At 51.8% G+C, this 15,678-nt stretch overlaps 5 protein-coding genes across 5 annotated transcripts; 2 read left to right on the top strand and 3 right to left on the bottom strand.

Annotated features, from left to right (window-relative positions):
- Nucleotides 1-422: 422 nt before the first annotated feature.
- Nucleotides 423-3,225, bottom strand: T069G_02506 (uncharacterized protein; the record flags this gene model as incomplete). The annotated part of the gene is made up of 3 exons (XM_056169716.1): nt 423-844; nt 911-1,411; nt 1,470-3,225. The coding sequence occupies 3 exons, from the start codon at nt 3,223-3,225 to the stop codon at nt 423-425; spliced, it is 2,679 nt and encodes an 892-aa protein (XP_056030608.1).
- Nucleotides 3,226-5,732: 2,507 nt separating this feature from the next.
- Nucleotides 5,733-6,321, bottom strand: T069G_02507 (roadblock/LC7 domain-containing protein; the record flags this gene model as incomplete). The annotated part of the gene is made up of 3 exons (XM_056169717.1): nt 5,733-5,837; nt 5,952-6,239; nt 6,304-6,321. The coding sequence occupies 3 exons, from the start codon at nt 6,319-6,321 to the stop codon at nt 5,733-5,735; spliced, it is 411 nt and encodes a 136-aa protein (XP_056030609.1).
- Nucleotides 6,322-6,699: 378 nt separating this feature from the next.
- T069G_02508 (rix1 complex component involved in 60S ribosome maturation domain-containing protein) lies at nt 6,700-7,838 on the top strand (the record flags this gene model as incomplete). Its single annotated transcript, XM_056169718.1, has 3 exons — nt 6,700-6,747; nt 6,802-6,874; nt 6,931-7,838. 3 exons carry the CDS (start codon nt 6,700-6,702, stop codon nt 7,836-7,838), a joined length of 1,029 nt encoding a protein of 342 aa, XP_056030610.1.
- Nucleotides 7,839-10,779: 2,941 nt separating this feature from the next.
- Nucleotides 10,780-12,790, top strand: T069G_02509 (DEAD/DEAH box helicase domain-containing protein; the record flags this gene model as incomplete). Its single annotated transcript, XM_056169719.1, has 6 exons — nt 10,780-11,039; nt 11,093-11,286; nt 11,341-11,778; nt 11,835-11,929; nt 11,981-12,326; nt 12,381-12,790. The coding sequence occupies 6 exons, from the start codon at nt 10,780-10,782 to the stop codon at nt 12,788-12,790; spliced, it is 1,743 nt and encodes a 580-aa protein (XP_056030611.1).
- Nucleotides 12,791-13,298: 508 nt separating this feature from the next.
- T069G_02510 (aldehyde dehydrogenase family domain-containing protein) lies at nt 13,299-15,211 on the bottom strand (the record flags this gene model as incomplete). Its single annotated transcript, XM_056169720.1, has 2 exons — nt 13,299-15,069; nt 15,135-15,211. 2 exons carry the CDS (start codon nt 15,209-15,211, stop codon nt 13,299-13,301), a joined length of 1,848 nt encoding a protein of 615 aa, XP_056030612.1.
- Nucleotides 15,212-15,678: the final 467 nt, after the last annotated feature.

Below are 15,678 nucleotides of genomic sequence, written 5' to 3' on the forward strand. Positions count from 1 at the left end.
TCAAAAGATGGAGAAGCAAAAAAATATCACAAAATTATTTATTTGTCTTGCCAAATATTTCTGACTTGTCGAGTTGCGAGATACTCTCCCATCAGCCTCAGCATAACGTCGTTCCTGCGACCTTTTGCCTTTGCTGGTAATGGACCCAATCATTCCCAAAATGCTACTACTATCATACAACAAATACTCCGCTCGCTCGCTGGCTCAACTTGGAAAAAAATAACGACAAAGAACCGATGCTGACCTGAACAAAAACGCTCCGAAAATTCCCGCCACAACCCAAAGATAACTCCGTTGATAGAAGGGTATTTCTTCTTCTTATTCCGTTGATATTTTTTTTCTCCCCCTCAGGCTGTTTTCGCCTGCATTTAAAGAAAAAAACGCCATGGGGATCTTTTCCCCTTCCATCTTGCTTAACATGCTCATGGTACTCGGACAATGATTTTCCAACCTAGAGCGCCGGCCTCGCGAATTGCGCAGGCTAAGCATCCTCGCTTCCTCCTGCTGATGATGGCATTCCACCCTCTTTCGGAGCACAGAGCCCGGATGAGGATTTCCATGTCGGACCCAAACTGTCGCTTTCTCGACTCAAAGTGCATCTTGGCTGCCGCGGAGAAACTGCCCTTTCGCTCAATAGGCGAAGATCCAGGCGAGTCCAGGCGGTCCAGCACAGGCGACTGCGGTGCCGACGAAAAGTTGGTAATGCAGTCAACTACCAGCACCTGGTTCGCAGCAGCTTGCCCGTTGGGGGGCGTGAGGAGATCTGACAGCTCGGCGTCTCGTCGTCGCAAAAGGTCAGAGATGTGAATAACTGTATAATTATAATACTTGTGCAAGGGGTGGCCTGCGCGTTTCTTCATTAGCATACTGCAAGTGGCGGGGTGGTTATCTTGTTGGGTACAATGCTTACCTGCTCGATACATGGACCGAGATCCGTTCCCCAGAGATTTTGAACCGTCAAAGTCAATCTGCTGCAGCGTCGGGCTAGAAGGCGACTTCAAGACCCTGACTCGTGAGGAAGGTGAACACGGGTGGGCGGTGACAAAATTAATGTCGTACAGAAGCGAAAAGGTTGCCGTCTCCGTCTTCTCTCCGTCGATTGAAACGAAAAAGTTGAGCTTGGCAGGGTACGACAGCAGATCCGGAGCTCGGTGGTTTTCGTGGAAGGGAGTCACCACAATCTCCGCAAGAGGTGTTGGGTGAACGCACTCTGCCACTGGCGAGGCGAGCTCCAGCGATTGTAATTCGACGATCACTCCTGGTGGACAGGGCGAGTAGTTGTTCTCGTGAGGGATGATAAAGTCTGCGGGAGAAACCGACTCCTCTTGGCCATTTCCAAGAATCGACGACTCGCGCTCAACTCGTTTCTTGCCCCAGAGCCTGGCCTTTTTGCCTAGTTGAGAAATCTCGGCTGGTAGGTAGTTAGAAGACGGTCATTACGGGGTCTACTGACAAGGAGGACAACTCACAGGCAACGTCATGAACATCAATATTGATCCATCCCTCATTCATTCCTTCGGGGATAATGTCTGTCGAAATCCAACCCATACACTCAGCAGATCCCTTCCCGGCAGCCAAGACTCTACCGACAATGCAAGATGTGCTCCAGAAACTCTTCTCGTGGTAAACAAAGCCGCTGCTCAGATTGGCAAACGACCCAATTCTGGACAGAGCCTCGCTGTCATTCTCCAGTAACGTCGCCATCAAAAAGTGGCTCACAGCATCTCCAGGCATCATGAGGCCAAAGATGTACGACTTGGAGAGCCAGCCGTTTTTGTGAAGTGCGGCTGCCATTCGGCGTCGCCTGGCTTGAGCTCGCTCCTTGTGGTGTCCGCGTTGGCATGTGACGTCCCAGGCGCCAAAGTATCCATCCTGTTCAGGATCCTTCTTCATCGGTGTTGGTGTCGGTGGTACTAGAGACGCTGGTGCTGTTAGTCTCTGCACGTTTTCCGAAATTCGTCTCTCGTAGGCATCGATGCCTGGCCACTGGAGCTTCCTCGCAAAGTGAGTCAGGCCTTCGACCTGGCGCTGACCATATCTTCCTCGAATGGTGTAAAAGTGAGGCGGCGATGGAGGTCGGTTCCCGTGCTTGTGTTGGTCGTGGAGAGAGATCTTGCTGGCCAAAGATGCCAGCCAGCCCGGGGCAATACCGCTGCTTCCACGGCGGACCTCTGGTCGTGCTGTAGACCCATGTTCCTCGCGAACAATCTCAATGTTCTTCATCCAGCTGCGGGCCAGAAGCAGCGACCACTTGACAGAGGCGTTGGCGGCCCTCTCGAACTGGACCACATCAATGGCCCTAAAGTGTGCGGCGCCGTACTCTTCACCATCTGTGATTGCGTCCAGGCGGATGAGCAACTCGGACGAGACCAAAATCTGCATTAGTAGCCAATACTTTTCTTCAGCTCTTTCAGCAGCGCTTTCAGCATCGACAATTTGCGTATCATCATCCAATTCGTCGCCATGCGGCTTTCCCCAGAGAATCTGGCCGAGACGAACACGCCATTCGACATGCGTCAAGTCAATCCAGACATTGGGGGCTCCCATACACTTGAGGATGGCGCTGATCTGGTTGGGGAGGCTGTGGGGGTCTTTCTTGTCGACATTGACGGCTTTGTTTGGCCTCATGAGAACGTGGAAAAGGTCCTTGTAGGTTTCCTCAGACGACTTCTTGCGGAGGTCGTTGTTACGGTAGATGTCGGCATTGCGCTTGAGCCGGTCCAGCAGCTCAGTCTGGGGGAGACGGTGCAGCCATCCATCACGAGACAGCATGCGCTCGCGAGCCTCGACGACGGCACGAGCCTTGGTGCCGAGGCTCTCAAAGCCAAACTGCTCCTCCTCAAGCGAATCGCTAACGGCCAATTCGAGGGCAGCCTGATAGCCCATGGTGCCCTTCTCCAGGCCCTGCATGCTCAGCATGTTGGGTCGCTCGGCGCATCGCACATGGAAATGGGCTCTGTGGGTTTCCTCGGCTTCTTTCTTGGCCTCTGGATCATGGTTGACGTCTCTGGTCAGATGCGGCCAGACGGTGACGCCACTCCAGGCCTTGGACTCGATCTGGACATGATCCGTCAAGTCGCGGATCTCCAATTCCTCGTCAAAGGGAAAGGCTACGCTGGGATGAGGCGCGCCAGGGAAGTGGCTCTCGCTGCGGGCAAAATACTGGGGAGCTCCCGAGAAGAGCTTCTCAATGTCATCGTCACTAAGGAAGTGGGACGACGCCATTGCTGTGGTTTCTTGGGTGTTGCTCTACCTAGTGGTGGTCGGCGGGAGGACGCATTAGCCGTGCATGGAACAAGCAGGAGGCGGTTAGTGAGACTTTATTGGATTTTTCGGTGAAAGCTCGCTGGACCCTCGGCGAAAGGAAGGGGGAGAGGTAATAACAAGAAGAAAAAAGCAAAATGTCGGCAGCAGAGAAAATGGCACTGAAGATGGTTCGATCTCGCCGGAGATCCGGGTCCAGTTAGATGCTCACGAGCGGCGGGGCAGCACCGCCAAGCGCGGACAAGGGGGTACCTGTACTCGTCCTCACTATTCTCGGAAATGGTCAGGTGGCCCCCCCGTTAGCATTTGGGGGTTTCTGGTGTCTGGCTAGACAAAGGGCAACAATGAGACATTTGAAGCTTACTTTTTTTGCACTGCAATATCCCGTCAATGCTTCCAGGGGGGGGATATGCGCTGTGTTGTGTTGCTTTTTGGACTTATTTTGCTTTACTTAACGTTGCGTGGGGATGGCTGTGCATGTACAGTACCTCAAGAGTACTAACCTCCTCCGTACATGCACTGGGATTGCGACGAGTACAGTGCAGAGAAGCAATGATACTTTCACAATTGATTGAAGCTGTTTGCAGCTGCTGCCTGCTGCAGGTTGCCTGTGTTTTTTCAAGTTGACGAAGAACATTGAAGCTGCACCTCTACGGCTGGTGCATCCAATGTGTTGTATCTCTTTAGGTCGCGTGTCTTTCGCCTCCCCCACGACTTGCCTGCTCCCTTCAATACCTGCCGTCTGTCATGAAGTCACCGGTCTGTCGGCAGGTCCCTAGATTCCCCCGCATTTTACAAATAGCCAAGTGTCACAGTACCACCTCAAAAAACGTCCATCCCATCTAGTCACTTCGTATTGTCATTGACCTGCCTACAACACCCATTGGCCTCTAGTGAATGGGCGCTGGGAGGCAACAAACTCCAAGCGAATGCCACCCACCCAGAACTGCCTTGCCTTGCTTGGGTAGGACTAATAACGCCTGGCCTGAGAACTGGACGGAGTATTTCGTGCTTTGTGCTAGTGCTGTGCAGTGGAATGGGGGGAGAGGCTTCTCGGCGCCGCCCAGGGTCCCGTCCCCTGAACTGCAGCGCCTCACGGAAGAGGGCCCTGAGACAGCAGCAACGCAGATACGGACGGGATTCAGCCAGCACGGTCTTCTTAGCCCTCCGAGATTGAGCTCCCTAACGCCGTAATTAATGGGGCGTTTGCACCTGGTCAATCTGGGCGCATCTGGGGTCGGCAATCAGCGCCTCTCGCCCCGTCGATCTGGGCTGGGCGCTGGCTGTTTGTCACCCTCATTCACTCTGCCGCTTCTTGAGCCAAGCCAAGCCGCGACTCATTGGCTGCTGCTGCCCTTGCAGTTGTCGCCCAGCCCCTGTGCCGGGGGCCTCGTACGATATGGATCATCAATCATCCGTTCTGGAAGACTGAACAAAGGGATGGATGGCGCCAAATGTCAGGAGGCAGCTGCAGCGGGATGGGCGCATTTTCTGGACTGGCATGATTACATGAGGATGCAGCGAGACAAAAGTTGGCTTGTGATTGACTGATTGATTACAAGGCCTTGGTGTAGAAATTGGTCTGACCGGGGCTTTCTGTACTTGAATCTGCATGTGTATGGAGTACATGCGCAGCAGCCCCCTTTTCCCGTAAGAGAAAGTACCGCTACATCCACGCAGGTACCAGTAAGATGAGCTCATGGCTCTTGGCAGTCAAGTAAGGAGCAGGAGGGAGCTGCCAAAAGCAAAAACACCGACGAGAATAGAATTGGGCGGGAGAGAGGGTTATCGAGATGCTTAGATAACTCTATTCTTTGGGCTCCTGCTAATCCCCCCGAGTCGCGAGGGCCGCGCGGCACGCGAAATTACTCTGAATCGCAGCCGAGGTGCCAAGGCTGGTGTGTTTCTCATCAAAGCTCTGTCATTGATGGAACACGATGGCACTTTGCAGAAGCACCGCTCCAATGTCGCACATGCTCGCTCTCGCTGGGCGAGATGAGCAAACCGTAGTCAGAAAAGACAGGAAAGACGCCAAGCAAAAAAAGGCAAACCCGCGCAAATGAGAATGCCGCAGCCGCACATCCGTGTTCGTTCCAGTTCCAGGCGGTTGGCCGCAGGATATCCTGTCACGCCAGGCAGCAGCTCGATCGGACCTGTATTTCATCACGCACGTGTCGGGTCTGGCATTAACAGTCCTGGGGTGTCATTTCGTCATCCTGTGCGCCGTGTAGCTATGCTTCATAAAATGAAAATGGACCATGACAAATTTCCCTCTCTCTCTCCCAGTAGTAGCGGAGTTGGCGCCGCTGGCCAAACCCCCCCGGTGCCTTTCAATGCTTTCGTACACTTGTAACCCATTACCGCTTGACCTTCTAGAAACATCGCCGTTCAGTATTATATTCCATCATAGTAGCCCCTTTAATAAACCCGCTGCTTTGCGTATCGGAAAGTCCGCTCAAGTTGTGTAATCAGGCCGGCTGAGTATCGTGGATGACCGTCAGTAGGTACTTCTGGTCCGGCACTATGACAATCTCTTGCTTCTTTGTTCGCAGTCGCAGTAATTTCAATTCGTCCTGCCAGCTCAGTCAGCCTCTGCGAAATGCCGTATTTACGCAGGCGATTGAAAAAAAAAAAAAAAAGGGGGGGGGGGGGGGAAGGGTGTTATCGCCGTAATAGCCGCGTTCTACCTCTGTGTCAATGTCCCCTACCAGCTGCCCAGAGCTGTTGACAAAGTTCCAGATCATTTCCGCAAACTCTTCGACGCCCTGCGCCTCGCCCTCCTCCGCTGCGGGAGCGTCGTTGGAGAATGAGGCCGCCGTCGACGCGTTTCGCGATTTCGCCGTCTGGAGCGCGTCGATCTGGCCGCTCGTCTTGAGGATTGCGCCGGTTGCTCGGTCCAAGACGAGGCTGGCTTTGATGCCGGGTTTCCTAGCCAGGCGACCAAGCTTCTCCTCAAGGGCGTCGTGCCCGTTTGTCTAAAGACGTTATTAGCTAGAAGCGCAAGGAGGCAATATGCGAAACAGCCGTAGTTTCTCGTACCGTAGGGTTCTCCGACATCGTGTGGTTGTTTGTGTATATGTGTATGTTCTCGCTCAAAAATACAATATGCGAATCTTTTGCGAGAGCTCCGGAGTTCGGTAGATGCGACCAAGGCGTCCGTAGCGTTCTCAGGGTGCTGCCATCTTCGGCTCATTGACGTAGTTCCACATCGCATCGCAGCACGTCGGAATTCTGCCATGCGCCACCGCCAAAATTTACAGACCCACCATGCAGCCTCTTGAACCTGTAGCTCATTGTAAAAAACCAATCATCAACGAGAAGCATTAGATCTAGTACCATTGAGCCGTATCAGGGACAATTCGAGTATACTCTGCAGCTTTTGTCTCATTATTTCATCCGTCTACCATACAATTGTGTCAGTAAAGCACCGCCAAGATGGGTTCCAGCGCCAAAAAGAAGGCGGAGAAGAAGAAGGATTTTCAGGTACAGTCTCTCATATACTGGTTGTCTGAGGGCCATTTACTCACGAGTTGCCAGAAACCCAAGTATAAGGTGGGAAAGGCTAAGCCAAAGGCCTCAAATTTCACAGACACAAGCTTCAGATCCAAAGGTATGACCACCTTGATGATAATTCACAAAGCAAAGGCCGTCACTAACAGCCACCAGCAATTGTTATGAACCAGCAGTCACTATCAACTGTTGCCCCAGATGTCGTTCAGCAATTCAAGCACAACCTCTCTCTAGCTTCCTCCTCACGGAATGATAAACAGCGCCGTGACGCCTTGGCATACCTCACCAGCCAGCTCTCCTCACATCCTCCAGTCAATCCCGTTGGGACAAACATCCTCCTCTCTAAACTCCTTCCTCTTATCTCAGATAGCTCAACGCCCGTTAGGAGTCAACTATTAAAGCTACTCCGAGTACTCCCCGAGGATGAAGCAAAACACAGCACTGAACAGGCCATCATGTTCATCCGAGCAGGCATGACACATCTATCAGCTGATATTAGCGGTGACTCTCTTGGAGTGATGGAGTGGCTTCTCGACGTGGCCGAGGATGAGCTTGTCACTATTCCAGGTGGATGGGTCAAGACTCTGAGTACTTTTTGCGTCACAATGGGCTGGTCCCTGGCTTCAGCCGCTCCAGGCTGGACATCAGCTGCTCGGACTGGACTTCGAGCCAAGGATGCCCAGACACTCGCACGCCAGATATCAATATTGTCCAGATTCCTCCAAGCTGGGCTCAAATCAGAGACTGCCGCCGCTCCCGGTCCTGATGAATACTGGGACAACCTCTACAGGCTACCCCGTTCCTCAAACACTTTCGAGTATCTGAACTTGCTTGGGTCAAGACGAGACGAGGAGGGAGAGATGTATCCGAACCGAGAGGCAAGGCAGCAAGTATTTTATCGGCGGTTCTTCGATCCCGTAACAAAGGGAATCGAAAAAGTGAAGAAGGAAGGCGGAGCGGCAGGGAGAGCGGCCGTTGGACTCGATCAGGTGCTGAAGAGTGGAATGGGAGATTATGCTGCCGCTGCTGGAATGGATGCTCAAGATTTGTTGAACCTGTGGTAAATCGTATTAGCTGATACCCTTTTAATATTATCTCTCGGAAATGAAGATGATGAAGCTCCCACTTTCTCTCACCCTACTGTAGCATGTGTATTTGCAAACTCGCGGCAGAGGCCGTTCGATAAGGTGACTAGCAAGCGGATGACAGAAAACCCGAAGCCGATAAGAATTCGAACACCCACGAGTTAAATCATACGCCTACAAGTGGAGTAGCTGCTATATCTATATTTGCTTAATGAATGCTACTATATCTATATTTCTTTAGTAACTATTACTATATCTATATTTCTCTAGTAACTATTACTATATCTATATTTCTTTACTATATCTATATTTCTCCAGTAACTACTACTATATTTATATAATAATATATATATATATATATTAGTTAGATAGTAGGTGTTCTTCTGCTATATAAAAGTATTAATTAATGAGTTGATGAGGTGCTTATATCTATTACTGAATGTATATACTTATTTACTTTGCAGTCTTGCTTTTCTGACCTCCGCTTGACTAGTTGCTGAATTCTATGGCGTCTGGTTAGGTCGTCAGTACATGATGCCATAGCAGGTAACAAAATCTGTTTTCACTTTAAATTGGGCCGCAAAATTGGTGTGCGCATACGCCCGACATCAGAGAAAGCAAGTAACAAATGCATTACCGCCGGAACTTTTTGTTCAGCTTCTGTGCCTAAAGCAAGTAAACATCAATAGAATAAAGCTACAATGACTTTGAGTCTGTAATCTGGTGGGCAGCAAGATCATATTGCATGTAGATGGCATCACCGAGTTCGAAACGAGAAGAATACGTGCACATCTTGCTGTCTCTCTCCCCGATAACTCCATCTGCCTTACATTCCAGAATGTAATGCTCAAAAGATCACACAGGAAATATCCACGAGCAAACAAGAAAAAGTGATTTCAAGGAAGGCGTTAATGAATGTCTCTTTCATCCATGCAGCTCGGCATCTTACAGACAGACACGCTGTATAGCATATTGCACTAAGAGATGCAATAACTGGCCACATCACTCCAGGTTATTTCAACAAAAGGGAATACTATCATGTTGCCGGTTTCAAATAAAGAAACTACTGCCACTCGCTGCCTGTTTTCGCTGTAGCTCGAGGTCAGAGGTTCCTTATTAGGGGGCAGGATGTAGCTCTTGAAGGCATTGAATGTCTGCCCTCCCCCGTCACCCTCTCCCCATATCCTTCAGAAGATAGACGGTGTTATCAGTGGTCCAACGATCATGTCCATCTCGACTGTGTGTCCTCATGACAGCCGCATTTGAGAGGTATTTGTACTCCTCCGCAATAGCCAAGGTGCCAGACCTAACGGCAAAGGTTGCTTGGACTAACCCAACATGAGACATCCATCTGTAGGTGAGTTTTGGTTGCTGCAGACCCCTCGAGCAAAATAAGTTGCAATAACACCTTTGGTTTACTCGCTTATCTCTCGTTAGATATCTCAGTATTGTTATGGTTATAGCAGAAGAGAGAATATTGAAGCCTTCGGCCTCTCCTAGGCTGCCAGCGGCTTGCTGCATGCTGTTTTCAGTAACTGTTGGGGTGAGCATCGGAAAAGACCTTTGAAGAGGGCGATACACGTACCCGCAAAGCGTGTGGCGGCAGGAAAGAAGTTAATGACGCTCGCAGAGCGAACGTCTGGAGCCGGTGAGAAGAATAGTACACGGCGATCCAAATGCGAGAACGATCTGGAAAGGAAGAGATAGCAGAGAATAAAAGAAGAAAAAGAGAAGAGTTGGGACTATTGTAATGGGCTTGGTCCCAATAGTTATGTCGTGCTGGTTCTAGGCCGGGTGTTCGCGGCACGTAATGCTTCAAATCGTCCACATAGATAGATTACCCCATGACTTCACAAACTTGCCCTTTTCCTTTTGTTGCTTATCTTATTTTCCCAGACTTTATCCCTAACTGAGAAGTGTCACTGTCTCTCCTCCCATTCTAATAATATCACTTACTGAATTAGAATTCAATTTTGAACATTGTCTCGAGTTTCCCTTCTCTTGTCTATATCGGATAAGGCTACTTCTTGGATCTCTGACGCATTCGGTAGATCCTCATTTTCCTCCTCTTCAAACTCATCTTCGCCCTGGCTATCGTGCCAAACAAACGGATTGAAGCCAAACATCACCATGGCAGAAGATATACCTGAGTTCGAGGTCAGAGGTTCCTTATCGAGGCTATAGGGAGTTATCTTCCCTCCTTAGGCGCTCTTCTCCCCTATTCTTCTCGCTTCCTTTGATTTATAGGCCTCTCCCTCGCCCCAATGTTGTCAGTCCGCTGGCAGCTGCACCTTCCTCAAAACTTGCTCTTTTCTTGAGGAATCCCTCTGTGCACGTGCCGTTGCCTCGTCAGCTGCAACTATTTGAAGGCAGCCTTCCTCCCCCCTCCTCCTCTTTTTTTCTCCCCTCCTCTTCTTTTCTCTTCTCCTCAGCCATCCAGTCTCTCGTGCAAAGAGGGATCCCAAGAGCATACTGCTGACTTCAGGCTCATCAAGTCTTCAAGGTAAGTGATCCATCTCATCGCCTTCCATTCTATTTGCTTCAAACACTGTCGAGTGTTTTGATTTGGCCTCTCGCCTTTCAGCATCTTCGCACTGCCTCTTCTCTCCATCTCCTACTGCCAGGTGATATTTCCAGGTCGTTGATCACCTCTCTTCACCTATCTGCATCTACCCAGATTCCATACACCATATTAGATTCCTCAAGTCATCACAAATTCTCGCCAAGGGATTTGTTCCTTCATGCTTCTTCCCCATCACTTTTCATTCTCATTTCACTTTGCATTCAGATACATCTCACTTCCTGTTACGCGTCTAGTCTCTTTTCTTCATGCAGTCCCCCTTCTTAGCAAGGCACCCAATCTAACCTTCTCTAGTCATCCAAACGTCAGCACCTACTTCAGGACATCCTTCTGTCCAAGATGGCCATCCCTGAAAACGCACAAGTCGCCGAGGGCGAGGACCAGGCCGCCGCTGCTGGCTGGGTCGAGCGCACTGCCTTTGACTACACTGCCATGGCTCAGGCCCAAGCTGGCTCTACCTGGGACGGCAATGCTCGTATTTATCAGTGGAGCGATGAATACGGAGATGTCGGTCCAGCTTTTGAGGAGCTTGAAGTTGAGCTTTTTGGCTCCGCTGAGGATCGCAACAAGCACATTGGTGGCGGTCTCGATTTTTCTGCGTTCGTCTTCCACCTCCTTACATACTGAGACTATGCTGACTTGAACCACACAGGATCGAGAGCATCGATGTCGTTCAGGAAGGCCCTGAGCGAATTGAGTACATCAAGGCGTTTGCTGATGCCGGGATTCATCCTGTCATGATGAAGAATGTGGAACTTTCAGGATATCAAGTGCCAACTCCCATCCAAAAGTTCACTATCCCAGCCATCTTGCAAGGCTACGATGTCATCGGCGTTGCTCAAACAGGTCAGTCAAAATATATTCCATTCAATTCGTCATATCATCTGACATTTCTACAAGGCTCTGGAAAGACTGCTGCCTACCTGATTCCCATTTTGAGCAAGCTCATGGGAAAGGCGAAGAAACTGGGCGCCGCTCGTCCCAATCCCCTCACCTTTCAGGAGGGCATTGACAATGTGATTGCGGAGCCACTTGTGGTCGTCGTCGTTCCAACTCGTGAGCTGGCGGTGCAGATTTTCAATGAAGCCAGAAAGCTCTGTTATCGCTCTATGCTGCGACCTTGTGTCGTGTACGGCGGAACCCCAATCCGTGAGCAACTGAGTCTCCTCTCCCGAGGCTGTGACATCCTCATCGGAACTCCTGGCCGCCTCAAAGACTTCATCGGACGCCCTGACAGACTGACTCTCCGCCGAGTCAAGTACATGGTCATTGATGAAGCTGATGAGATGCTCCAACAGGACTGGGAGGAAGAGCTCCGAGCAATTCTCTCTGGTGGAGGTATGTGTCTTTTCTCTCAATTATTCCTACATTTTACTAATGAGTGTACCATGTAGAACAAGATGAAGGGAATGTCAAGTATGGTCTTTTTTCGGCCACCTTCCCTCGCGCGGCTCGAGCCCTCGCCAAGGAATATCTGTCCGCTTCTCATGTGCGCTTTCGTGTCGGCCGAGCCGGAAGCACGACCGAGAACATCAAGCAGATTGTTATTGAGACTGGCCGAGAGAAGAAGAATGAGCTTCTTCTCAACCTTCTTGAGGAGATGAATAGTGTGCGCACTATCATCTTTGTCAACAGCCGCCAAGCTGCCGATACGCTGGACGACTTCTTGTACAATATGAAGCTTCCGGTCACCTCTATTCATAGTGACCGCACCCAGGTGGAGAGAGAGGCGGCCATGCGAGCTTTTCGCAGTGGCCAAGCCCCTATTCTCGTTGCCACTGGAGTTACGGCTCGCGGTATTGATGTGCGCAATGTCATGCACGTCATCAATTACGATCTGCCCTCGATGGATCATGGTGGAATCGAAGAGTACACTCATCGCATTGGTATGTTCTTTCCTCTTATATTTCTTATTTGATAATGGCTAACCTTGTGGCTAGGTCGTACCGGTCGCATCGGTCACCGGGGAGTGGCGACTTCATTCTTTACCGATCGTGACGAGGCAATCGCGAGCGTTCTTACCAGAACCTTGCTGGAGACTAACCAGGATATTCCCGACTTCCTGCAGTCCTACATTCCGGACAATTATGCCAACGGCATCAAGGTGAAGTTTGAAACGGAGTCAGACTTCGACCCCAATGATGTTGCTGGTGCTGGAGACGCCCAGGGAGGAGGCTGGGGAGGCGACGAGACAGCCAACCCGGGCTCTGGTGCAGGAGGCTGGGGCGCCTCTGGAGATTCCGGTGATGCTGCAGACTCTGGCGGTGGCTGGGGTACTGGTGGTGATGTCGCCGGAGGTGATTCTGGCGGCATCTGGGGCGCAGACGCAGCTCCCACCAAGGCATGGTGAGGATAGTACTCTTGCTTGCTCTAGGTCGAGCCGGAATGGCAATATCTCGTCGTTGATTGCGGTCTGAAGAAACCAGGCAAAAGGGAACAGGCGTTATGGACATTTGAACAAGAGGTCTTTGCTACATCGTCAGGCCATCTTGAATTTACTCAAATATAGGATGATTTCGTTTTAAACCTTGACCAATGACTGACAACGTAATTCTGTAAGAGCTGTTCTTCATGGAAACGTAGGCCAGTAAAGCTCAAGGAGAGCAATGTAAGAGACGTTCGCATTTAGGATGCATATTCATTCAGTGAGTGAGTGGGTGATATATGTGTGTGCGAACACGCGCTAATATGTTTATTTTTCCTCATTACAATTACAGATATTATCGATTTATCATTTACTATACATAAAGGCTCCAACTCATCTTCTTCATTCCTATCGAGGCACATCTGATACTCGTTTAATAAGCCGGACAAGCCCAGTATAGCACTCTATGTATATATCTATATATACCATGCGCTTACATGTTCTTCAAAATCTTGGTCACGCCAGCAACCTTGGTCGCCGCCGAGCCGTATCCTACCTCGACAACGCCCTGGGTAAAGCGCCAAGAGCGGTCCTGGTTGGCAACGGGATACTGGACAGGAGGGGGAATGGCCGTCTTGATGCCCAGCCCGCCGAAGCGGTCCTCGCAGACGGCCTTTGTGTTGCAGAGGCCGCGGAGCCCTTCCTCGCCGGCAAAGCGGCCGTAGCCAGAGCCGGCGACGCCGCCAAAGGGGAGCTGGACGGCGTAGTAGGCGGCGAAGTCGTTGACGGCGACCATGCCTGCTTTCAGGCCGCGGACGATGGGCTGGAGGGCGGGGTCGCGCTCGGAGCCGTGGACGGAGGCGCCGAGGCCGAAGTTGGGGGCGTTTGCGACGGCGAGCATGTCTTCTGCGGAGGAGGATTTTGCGCGGAGCATGGTGAGGACCGGGGCGAAGCACTCGTTCTGGGCGATGCGCATGGAGGGGGTGACGTCGACGAGGAGGGTAGGCTGGAAGTAGTGGCCCTGTGGGTACTCCGAGTGGGAGAAGCGTTTGCCGCCGGCGAGGAGGCGGGCGCCCTGGGAGACGGCCTCGGCGATGAGGGCCTCGAGGCGGGCAAAGGAGGCGTCGGAGATCATGGCGCCCATGTCGGCGTCGGGGCCGAGGCGGATGGCCTTTACGCGGGGCTCGAGCAGCTGGACGAGGCGGTCGTAGACGGGGCCGGAGGAGATGACGCGCTCGATGCCGATGCAGTTCTGGCCGGCGGCCTGGAATGTGCCCCTGAGGATGACGTCGACGATGCGAGGCAGGTCGCCGTCTTTCCTGCCGCCGGCGGACTCGAGGACGATGAAGGGGTCCTTGCCGCCGAGCTCGGCGACGACGGGCGTGAGGCTCTTGGCGGCGCTGGCTGCGACATGGTGGGCGACGGTCTGGGAACCGATGAAGGTGATGTGACTGATTCCGGGGTGAGACGTCAAGTGGCCGGCCGTCTCGGGCCAGCAAACGACCGTCTGGACAAGTTGTGGATCGTGTCCGTGAGCGATGAGGGCGCCGCGGGCAATGTCGAGAAAGTAGCTGCTAGACCAGGCCGTCTGCTCAGAAACCTTGACGAGGATGGCGTCGCCGGCGAAGAGCGCGCTGATGATGGGGCCCATGAGGTTGTGGAAGGGGTAGTTCCAGCTGACGAGCGCAGCAACAACGCCCAGCGGCTCGTAGTGCACCGTGTTGCGCTTGTACGACATGAGCAAGTTCGTCGGCCTGGGCGAGGGTTGTAGGGCCTTTTCGCCGTGCTTGAGCGTCCACTGGATCTTCTCCACCGTCACCAGGATCTCGCCCAGCTGAGCGTCCACCATGGTCTTGCCGCTGTCCAAGCCGGCAATACGGCAGATCTGCTCAGCATTATCCATGACATACTTCATGAGCGACCGCAGCACCGCCTTTCTCTGCTCAAACGTCGTCGTAGCCCAGACCTTTTGCGCCTCCGCGGCCGAAGCAACGGCTCGATCGATGCCGTCTGCGGTCGTGGGCTCGATATTGCCGAGGAATTGGCCCGTGGCGGGCGCGTAGCATTGAATCGCCGAGCTTCCAGAGACTTTGATGCTCGTCTGGGCGACTCTGCTGTCTTTCTCGGGCAGTTTCGGCGGCGGCACGATGTAATGGCGTGGACGGGATGCTGTGGCAGCTATGGCGACGGCGCTGGCGGAGCGGATGATGAGGCCGCATATGACGGTTGCGAGGAGCGCAAAGGCGGCTTGAAGGGCTGCCGGACTGTAAAACAGGTTAGCATTGCCGGTCAGTTTCATATATTGAAAGATGATCAGATAAAAACGTACGAAACGTCAAGCTGGGTGCCCAAGCGACTGCTCAAGGCCGCCACAAGCGACGCGAGCTGCTCCACGAAACGCTCCATTGTCAATTCTCTCGGGCCTCGCGCATCCGTCGACCAACTGAACAAAAGACGAGGATGCCAAAAAGGCGAAAACAAAAAAGAGCGGACAGAGTGGCAGGTTGCAAGTTTATCTGAAAGGAGAATCAATCAGTCGATGCGCTACTGGAAAGTCGTTCGAATAAACTGCAGAGTGTGGGGTTAGCCAAATGACCCCTGTCAGATGAGCATTGTCCAATAATCATCGAGAATTTCTGCGCCAGCGGATATACTTTATGGATAACATCATTCTATTGTGTGAAAATACAGTAGTTACTTCTTCTAATACGCAATGGGCCTCATGTATATATACCGCAGAAATACAAGGCACATTTCGAAAACTCAAAAGATACGCAAAAAGCATCATGAAATATATATAAAGCTTTCTCATTTCCTCCCCAGAAACAAGCTACTACAATAAATTGATCCCCCTATTGTCCACGTATCCAGGC

This window comes from Trichoderma breve, chromosome 2, assembly GCF_028502605.1.
Source record: "Trichoderma breve strain T069 chromosome 2, whole genome shotgun sequence".
Lineage (NCBI taxonomy): Eukaryota > Fungi > Ascomycota > Sordariomycetes > Hypocreales > Hypocreaceae > Trichoderma > Trichoderma breve.